Raw genomic sequence first — 9,541 nt, forward strand, 5'->3', positions numbered from 1 at the left:
CGCTACAAGTTGATCCCACATTAAGTTTTTGAGAAAGCTGGCAAGTCAAACTGTCTTCATATCTATCCAGAATAGGAAGTTTTCATCCTCTAAACCTAGGCTAGAAACTGTTTTTCAGAATCTGTAGGCATGAAGATTCCACATCTTTGATCACTTCTGTCTGCTTTTACATCCCACAACTGTAGTGACCATCCAAACTTGGGAGTAAGGTTTCCCTGTTGGGAATGGAGCTAGTAAAATTAAAGTGTAAATAGAAGTAAAATACGTCAAAAAGGTAATTTGTATAATTAAGTGACTGGGAAGATTGGGAACCACTCAGCTCCAAGCAAGGAGATGAGGGTGTGTCAAGGAGGTTTGATTGGACTTTGATTGGTGTGGCTAAGAATTCTGAAACTTAATTGTGTTCTATTCTAAGAAAAAAGTGCATGCTAATAAAACATCCTAGATCTTACAAGATCTAGAAAAGGGCGGCCCCCAAGCAAGAATGGGTAACATCTGTCTAACACAACCAGGGAGATAGACTTCACCAAAACGCATACTGTGCTCTGCTGTGGAGCAGGTTTTACCCAGACCTGGGTGTGAAATCCCCTGAAACTTGGGTGTCCGGTCAAATTCTCTCACTTCAGGCAAGAGGAGCTCACTCAGTCTCCTGAGAGAGCAGAACTTGGGCGCATCAGGACCCAGGCTGAGGGAGTCCGGGAGAAGCAGGCAAGAGAACAGCAACAACAAAAAGCCTGTGGGCATTTCAGGCTTTTCGGTGCTCCAAAGTTTGAAAAAGAAGAGGCCTAACCCTCAGGGCCCTCTCACAGAGGGTCTAACCTGCTTTGGCAGCAACACCTGCTCTATAAATAGGGGGCCACCAGAGAGGGTGGTGTTCCTCAAATCACCTATGGCCCCTGGCTCTGAAAATGGGGGTGAAGGTGGTAGATTTACACACTGCTCAAGCCCAAGGGTCGTGTGTCCCGCTTATACAGAGCTGCAGGGGGAAGAAACAAGCTTGGCAGAACTCTCTGCCACCCACAAGCGGTAAGCCCTGAGGAGCCCTCCGCTCCGTCACCCTCCCTTCAAGAAGGAAGACACAGTGGAAGTCTGTTTCAGTAGAGTGCTTTATACACCAAAGCTTCAAACAAGAGATCAGATACCTGAATCACGGAAGAGAGATTCCAGCCCTCCCCTCACATCCTTGCCTCCAGGCAAGCCTCATGGAACACACCTTGGACCTTCCAAATGCCAGGTTTCCCATTGTTATCCCCTTCTGGTCTACAGAATTCAGCTCCTTCTGGGCCTTGGGGTTGGGGAGCACCTTTATCAGAAGAGAAGGCAGGAAATCTCCATCACCAGTCCCACCCCTTTGGCCAGCTTAGTCTGTGGCCTCCATCTTGGTCCCCCGGGGCACCAGGAAAATGGCCCCATCAGCAGCCTGTTGCAGTGCATACTCTTCAGGGGAGTAGCCGTTGCCTGCTTCATCCCGCAGGTGCTGGAAAATGTCACGGTACAGCTCCGTCAGCTGTTGGCGCATGACCTCCAGGGTCCGGTCGGCCTCCCCTCGGGCCCGCAGAAGCCGCTCCCGCTCGCTGCCCAGCCTCTCCAGTTCCCGCTCCAGCTGCACGATGGTCTCCAGCTTTCTCTTGCGACAGTTCTGGGCGGCTACCTTGTTCTTGCCCCGCCTTCGGATGTCCCGGACTAGTGCCAGCTGGCTCTCCGTCAGCGGATACCGCGCCAGCAGCTCATTGAAGTCATCTACCGGCAAGTTGACAATCTTGTCGGTGGGGAAGGGGATCTTCATGGCCAGGGCCCGGCGCTCATCCCGGCTCCCCGCCTCCCCCCGTGCAGTGGGCTTGGCCCGCACAGGGCCTGAGGAGGGCTCTAAGGCTAAGGGGGTCTCAGCAGGTGGCAAGGCATAGTTGGGGTGGGCCAAGGAGTTGGGCATTAGTGAGTAGGGGTACTCCACTGGGTACATCTCTACATACTCGCTGCGACGCCGACCAGCCTCCGTCCCTTCCAGCTCAAGAGATTCGGCATCACTATAGTTGAGGGATAATCCTGAGTCAGATTCTGGGTCTTCTTGGGGCTTGGATGGCCCTGCTGACAACCCAATGTCCAGGAGGGCCAAGGGGTCTGGGAGGGGGTCACTGAGCAGGCCCGAGAGGGCCAGTGGCTTGGAGACTGGTACAGTCATGTTGCCATAAGAGTATGGGGGGTCTGGGACATGAGCTGTAGGTGCTGGGAGCTCATAAGGTGGTGGGGGCAGGGGGAAGCCGGCATCCGGGTGGATTGAGCAGGGGCAGTAAGTTGGAGGAGGCAGGGGCCCAGGGTATGGGACTGGGGCTGGGGGCTCGAACGATGGCTCACTTGGAGCATTTAGGCCCTGCAAGAAAAGACAAAAAGAGGTTTGGAGACAGGCTGAGGGTGAGAAACCAGCTCTCTCTGAGAACCAGGCTGGGTTCTGCTAAAAGACCCAGTGAGATAATAACAAGGGAACAGAAAGGTTCTAAGAATCATAAAAAGCTTCTGGCAAAGCTGCGATACAGCTATTTCACGAAGAAAGCAGCTTAAACAGGAAGGGACATCACTGAGGTCAGACTTCAAAGAGGACTATCTAACGCTGCCACAACTGTGGAGTCCCTCCTCTTCAGGAGAAATTCTTACTGGGTTGAAATGGCTCAAGTCCCTTTATTTCCTTCAGGAAGACAAGGAGTTGTTATCCAAGATGACCCCTCAGAACCTTTTCCTGCTGCTGTTATCTAGGGTCAAAGGGTCAAGTTCAGACCCTGGCCGTGCCCTGGGTGCCCAGCAGAGGGAGCTGCTGTGTGGGAAGAGGGCTTAGGGCAGATCCTGAGGGCCCAGGCAAGGTGGCAGGGGACAGAAAGGGGTGGGCGCAGAGCCAGGTCGGGAGCTAAGAGGTACCTCCAGGAGCCAGTACAAGCTTTGCCCTCTCCCCTTCAGTCCCTCTGTCCCTGCCCAGGTGCAGAGAGGAGGAGAGAACATGCTGGAAACAGGGCCCCCAACCCACATCGGGGAGCCACCCTGCTCCAGCCCAGCTGGGGACAAAGGCATCATTGTTAGGCCAACAGACACCCCTTTGTCCAACTAGCAGGAGGAGAGGACCCCGGCATAGTCTGACCCACCCCCCTTCCTGAGGCCCCTGAACTACAGCTTTGCTACCTGAGGGAAAGGGGCCCAGCTGCTGAGGGCAGGGTGGGGAAAGGAAGGGAAAAAGACGGGCAGGACTGGAGGAGGTCAGAAGAGAAGGTGAGGAAGGAAAGGCGGGGCAGGAGGTGGGGTGGAGAGACGTGAACAGAGTGGCTGCTGAGAGAGTTTACACCCCCAATCAGATCCTTCCTTCCCCACCACTCCTATCTCCTGCTCATCCACACCCCCTCCCTCTTAATGTTCTGGTCTTCCATCCAGATCGTCCCCTGACTCCAGCCCTTCCTTTTACAGTGCCTGGAACACTTCCATCTTGAGACCCTGCTTGCTCCAGCCCCTGTCTCAGTCCCAGCAGACTCCCTGTTTTTCTGCTCTTCCCTCCCCCATCCCCAACCCCGCTCACCTGCAGCTCAGTGATGGACATGATCTCTTGCCAAGTCAGTTCCATCTCACCCAGCTCCGGAGTGGGCAGCTGTGTCCCCCTGTTCCTGCTCTGCTGGGGAGGACACGGGGGCATCCTACTGGGCCAGGGCCTGGTCCAGGGTCCCGAAAGCCCAAATGGTCCCAGCAATCTGTGTCAAAGGAGAAACAGAGGGTTAGGGCTTCTCCTGCCACAAGTCAGCAATTCTGTCCTGCCTCCATGGAGAGGCTCCCTCCAGCTTCTCCTGAGGGAAGGAGACACCTCATCCCCCTCTTTTCATGCTGGACTCATCAAACAACTCCTTAAGCTATAAGGCCTTTTTCTGCCGTGTTATCTCCACCTCACCTGCTATGGCTGTAGGCGGTTCCTTTGGAAGCGCAGTAGGTTTTTATCTTCTTTTATCTTCTCTGTCTCCTACTTCTTACTCTCCAAAAGCATATTGCTGGCTGGGACAGAAGTCACATCATCTAGGGTGTTTTTTTTTTTTTTCCTGTTTCCTGCAGCAACATCAGGGATCACTTCTGCTCCTCCTCTGCCCTCAGTTTTAGTATCTCAGTCTTTTCTTTCCAAGGTGAGAGTGAGTGCTTGGGGATCCCCAAGGAGCATGTTGTGGGAAAAGCCAAGGAGACAGCCCTCCCCTTCTCTGAGATATGGCCCAGGCCTGGTGGCTGATAGCAGCCCTGCCCTCTCCTCGTATCCTGGCCCCGGGCTCCCCTGCCTGGGCCAGATAAGAAGTTTATCAGCTGCAGGCAGCAGAGGAGGAATGGTCTCTGGAGACACCGGACCTCTGCCCTGTGTCCCCCAGGGTCATCTTGGCTATACCCCACCCCATACAACCAGGGGGCTCTCCTCTCCTAAAGTCATATACTAACCATAGCAAAGACTCATTCAGCATTTGTCGAGAACTGTGCTGGTGTTTTGTAAGTGTTCGTCTACGAGATTGATTTTCACGAAGATCCCATAAGGTCCATTCAGAAATGGAGACTCAGGCTGATAAACAGCAGGATCAGGTCTGAAACCTACAGTTGCTGACTCTACTAGCTTAGCCTGCCTTCCAGAGACATTCCCAGTCCCACTCCTGGGTCTCCACGTGGCAAGACTCTTGGTGGTCTCCATCAGTCAACTCTCTCTGGAATCTCAGTCCCTTCTCTTCTAGGGAATCTCTTTTTTAATTTAATCAAGTTTATTGAAGTATATTTTATGTACAATAAAACACATCAGTTTTAAATGTACAGGTTGATGCATTTATGTGTATATATGTACACACACACACACACCCATTGGGTATATGCCCATATACCAGATACCACAGTCAAGATACATAACATCTCTTCATCTGCAAAAGTTTCCCTTATACTTCTTTATATTTAATCCCACCACCTGCACCGTTGCCTCCAATCACTGATCTGCTTTCTGCTACTATAGATTTTCCTGCCCATCAAAGGGCTTATATGTGTATGCATTTTTAAAAATTATTATTTTTTATTGAAATGTAGTCAATTTACAATGTTAGTTTCAGGTGTACAGCAAAGCAATTCATATATACATACATATTTTTTTCAGGTTCTTTTCCATTACAGCTCATTATAAGAAATTGAATATAGTTCCCTGTGCTATACAGTAGGCCTTGTTGTTTATTTTATATACAGTAATGTGTATTTGGGGAATGTCTATTTGTTTGTTTGTTTGTTCATCTTTTGGGGGGGTGTCTCTTTAGAGGCTTGAATACCTCCAGCCCCTTTTCTTTGGGTCTGGGCTCTGGCCAGAGTTCTGCCACAAAGCAGCAGTGCGATGTTGGGCAAGCCATCACACTTCTCTGAGCCTCTGTTTCCTCATTTGTAAAACCAGGGAGTTAGACAAGTTGAACTTAGAGGTCCCTTTCTGCTTGGACAGCTCAACATTCTCAGCAAACCTGGACCCCTGCCTTCATCTTCTTCTCGGTCAGCCCCTGTCCTCATCCGAATTCCCTATTCCCGAACACCTGTCTCACCCTGCATCGGCCCTCCATCAGACTTCAGCAAGAAATTCCAAGTAGATTTGGCAGGGGCCTCCTGATCTCCTAGGGCCAGACACCACACCCTACCTTTGCCATGTAAGTAAAGGCAGGCAGTCTGAGGGCAGGGAGGGACTTATAGACAGAAAGCGCATAGGGCTGGATGACCTTAGATCACACAAAAATGGCCTATAACAGCTATTTAATATGGAATCCACTCTTTGACTCGTCACAAAATTAGTGAGAATTGCAAATTATCCTTTTGAAGGAGGATCTCCCCAGGCCCTGCCCCCACCATCTTGTTCTATTGCCATCCTCAGAGCTGGGAGTGGGTGTAGGCTCAAGCCCTTGGCCAGTGGGCAGAGGGTGGGGTGTTTATGTCTGTCCAGGATGCAATTTCAACACCGGAACCCCACCTTCCCCCACCCAGGTTCTGGCGGAAATTGCCCAAAGGCAAAGTGAATGGAGAAGGGGTTTAGGGGGCAGGGACAATGACTCTTGCCTCATAGTCCTTCACACAGTCACATACACATACACATCCCGTTTTGTCCCTCCTTATAGTTTCCCGGATCTGACTGTTAGGTGCAGTACAATGATCCTGCCCTAGGAGGCAGGAGACCAAGTTCTCTGGCCTTCCAGATGCATCATCATGGGCAAATCGCTTCTATGCAGTCTCTCCTGTTCAGTGGAGACAGATCTGGAGAACCCCCTTGCAGTAGATTGCATCTGACTGAGGCAGCCACAAGCTTTATCGTGGGCCACAATCACTGGGGGTACTTGTAAAAACACAAAATTCTGAAAGCTACCCTAGACCTACCAAATTGAATTCATAGATGCAGGTACCCAACAGTCAGCATTTTAGTAAGCAGGCTGGTGTTTCTGATGCCGGAGGCCCACCCTAGCTTGAAAACTACTAAACTAATCCAATCATGTGGACTTATCTGAAAGAACACAAAGTCAGAAAGGAGCCTGGCAAATGATCTCTAGAGTTCTGGGTCTAGCTTAACATCCTTGACCCAGGCAAGGTTGGGTTCTAGACTGCCCCAGTCTCTGAGACTAAATAGCAATCCCTTCTCATAAAGACCAGGAATTCAACCTTCCCCTGATGCTGGGACAGGGAAATGAGAATGCAGAAGGGTTGCTAGGGGGAGGCAGGAAGTTTGGGAGGAGGGAGTTAAGAACCTCAGGATTGGCTCCAACAAGCCCTATGGTGCAGTGACAAGTTTGCACCAGGCCCAAAGGGGGTGGTATATTTTCCTCTAGACACTCAGGGATACGTGGTGGTCTATACCCCAGGTATAGGCCCCTCTAGGTCTTAGGAGCCTACCTTCCTGAAGATGGGCCAGGGGGCTGGCAGCCAGTGTTATAAGTCAGGGAGGAGGATATAGTCAGAATTGGATCAAATAGACCATCACAGAGGGTTCAGAAGCTGGAGAGACACTGGGAAGGTGGAGTACACTTCCCTGTGTCCTTTTTCTTGTACAAACTGTCCCCACTTTCCAGTTTAGTCCACAGTTTGAGGTCACACAGCCATCTTGCTCCCCAACATTGCAGGTAGGACTGGTGCTATCCCCAGGGACTGTAATCTGTCCTCTTTACTCTCATCTTGATGAGCCCACCCAGGAAGATCTCATCACAGTCCCTGAGTACACATGGAATGACATGGAGCTTTATGTTTAAGGATACAGAATGAGGACCATTTGAGGAGGGATGCTGGAGAGAGGAACGTATTTGGCCTCATCTGCTCTAACGCCTTGACAAGGGGGAGAGACAGAGAGAAGGCTTGCCTCTGGGATCCTGTTTTGAGGCTTACTAGACCACCGCACCTCACCAGGTGTCAACAGAGGCAGTGAAAGGATGGGGAGGGATCAGTAAAACTGGGGGTGCGCAGTGGCAGGTGAGCAACCTATTTAGGAAGATTACGAAGAATCCCAGAAGAGGAAGAGGCACACAGAGGTGAGAGAAAAAAACAGAAAGGAGGAAAAAGGGGGTGGAGGAGAGGTGGGGAGGAAGAGTGAGTGGGGTCAGGGACGGGGGGGAGATTTGATCACAGTAAGATTCAACCTCCTGGGGCATATATGACTCAAACAGGTGTATGGGAACGAGGGAGAGAGGGACAAGTGTCTGCCATCCTGTCACTTGGTTACTAGGCTCCAAACTCCAGTCCTTTGGGGGCCAATGGTTAGAGAATCTCAGCCCCAGCAGATCTGATACCTGGCCTCTTCTCTTCCACTGCTTCCCAGCCCTCTACTCCACAAGCTGCCAAGGTCTCCAGGCAGAAGGAACTATACTGAGGGGGGATGCCTCCCTCTCCCTTCCAGTACCAGCTGTTCTCTTCTGCCTCAGGTGCAGAAAAGAGAAGGGGCCAAAAGAGGCAGGAACTCAGCACCCTCTACCCCTACCAGCCGGTCCTGCTGCAACTACTCTTCTCAGCCATCCAGGCATCCACTGTCTCCGAGTCCTCAGCTTCCCCCAAACCTTCCCAGCTGGCTAGACAGGGCAGCATGATGGAATGGAGTAGGGGAAAGGGTGGTACCACATACCTGAGAGTCTCTCCCAGCTGCCCCAGGGCAGCCAGCCCACTGAAGGGTTACTCAGGGTCATTCCCCAGCCCTTCAGGGGTGCCTCAGGGGACCACTGTCTGGTCCCCGGTCCACAGCCTTTCACTCCTAGATTCCCACAGTGCTCAAGGAGCTGTCTAGGTCTTCTCCCAGGGAAATTCCCAAAGACGTCAATTTCCTAAACCAGGGGAAGCCTGGGAAAGCCTGAGATCTCCTAGGAATGCGCAGCGAGTTGGTTAGTTTCTCCCTCTGCCTCCTCCACCTCCCCAGCCTGCCCCTGGATCCCACTGGAATCCTCCTCCCACCCTGCCCCTCAGGCACCTGTGGCAGGGTCCGAGCAGGGTGAGGAGAGCTGAGGCTCCGGGTGCTGTCTCTGGGGAGGCTGGGCCTGGGCTGACACCTCCTGGGTGAGGATCCCTGCTACCTCTGAGAACCGGGGAGGGCCGAGCCCCGCCCCCGGGCCATCGCTGAGCGCCGAGCGTGGAGGCTCCGGCTGAGTGCGGGGAGCTCCGGGGCAGGCGCACCAGCCTCCTCTCTGAAGCCCTCGGCCTGAGTTCTCCGTCCTTCCTCCAACCCTCCCCTTTCCCCGTGGCCCTCCTCTCCTCCTGCCCCTTCTGGCCAAGAGAGGAAACTTGAGCCCGGTGTGGTTTCTGCCCACACCCCGCCCCCACCTTGCTCCTGGCCAGCGGGGGCACACAAGGCTGCAAGCCTCTCCCAGTCCTCCTTTTGAGCCCAGGAGTCCAGCCAGGTCTGCGTTTCCCCCATGCATATGATGAATTCCAAGCTGAAGATCCATGGCAAAGTGACCTCTAAACTTTATACAAGTTGTAACCTCCTTCCCTCTGCCCCGTTAACTCTCTTAGGGACAGGGAAACTGAGTCATGGCAAGGTGGAGGGCAGAAAAGGACCAGGTGTCCAGCATCACAGATGTTTAGGCAGGTGGGCATTCGGGGCACTGCTTTTATTTAAGGAAAGCCTGGGTTCTGGGAAAAGGGTAAGGGAGATTTGGGGGGGGGAGGGGCCGGCTGCTTTGATGTGTCCTTTCACCTGTAGCCTTCTCCCCTCCCCCTGCAGCCTCAGATGTCCTAGGACAAAGACCTCTTTCTTGGCCAGGTTTGCTGTCAGTGTGTGAGGGGAGTTGAGGGGGGAGTCGCCCGGCAGGGACATTATTCACCTCCCTTAAAGGGGACCCTGGATGCCCTCTGTCCTTTCTTCCAGGCAAGGCACCCTAGCCACATGGCAGCCACATACCCTGGACAGACCAGGACACGTGTATATGACATCAGGTCCATCCCCTAGCACCCACAGCAGCTCTGGGGCAGGCCAGTAAGTGCCCCCAGAAGTCACTCATTCATCCCTTTGCTTCCAACACACAGCCCAAGTCCCAGGCCAAACAGATCTCTCTCCAGAGACTAG

General features: G+C 52.7%; 1 protein-coding gene across 2 annotated transcripts; it reads right to left on the reverse strand.

Annotated features, from left to right (window-relative positions):
- Nucleotides 1-1,088: 1,088 nt before the first annotated feature.
- Nucleotides 1,089-8,734, reverse strand: NFE2 (nuclear factor, erythroid 2). Of its 2 annotated transcripts, XM_064491072.1 has the most exons (4): nucleotides 8,447-8,718; nucleotides 3,917-4,017; nucleotides 3,554-3,722; nucleotides 1,089-2,368 (listed from the first exon to the last, which is right to left on the reverse strand). In XM_064491072.1, exons 3-4 carry the CDS (start codon nucleotides 3,665-3,667, stop codon nucleotides 1,361-1,363), a joined length of 1,122 nt encoding a protein of 373 aa, XP_064347142.1. In that variant the 5' UTR covers nucleotides 3,668-3,722; nucleotides 3,917-4,017; nucleotides 8,447-8,718; the 3' UTR covers nucleotides 1,089-1,360. The 2 variants fall into 2 exon arrangements, with proteins under 2 accessions (XP_064347142.1, XP_010992396.2); XM_010994094.2 differs by lacking the exon at nucleotides 3,917-4,017 and having other exon boundaries at nucleotides 8,447-8,734.
- Nucleotides 8,735-9,541: the final 807 nt, after the last annotated feature.

The sequence above is a fragment of the Camelus dromedarius genome, chromosome 11, assembly GCF_036321535.1.
Source record: "Camelus dromedarius isolate mCamDro1 chromosome 11, mCamDro1.pat, whole genome shotgun sequence".
NCBI lineage: Eukaryota > Metazoa > Chordata > Mammalia > Artiodactyla > Camelidae > Camelus > Camelus dromedarius.

Coding starts and splice junctions, on each gene's coding strand:
- NFE2 (XM_010994094.2), bottom strand. CDS start 3,667: ATGCCCCCGTGTCCTCCCCAGCAGAGCAGGAACAGGGGGACACAGCTG. Junction 2,369..3,553: donor TGTCCATCACTGAGCTGCAG/GTGAGCGGGGTT, acceptor CTTTTCTTGCAG/GGCCTAAATGCTCCAAGTGA.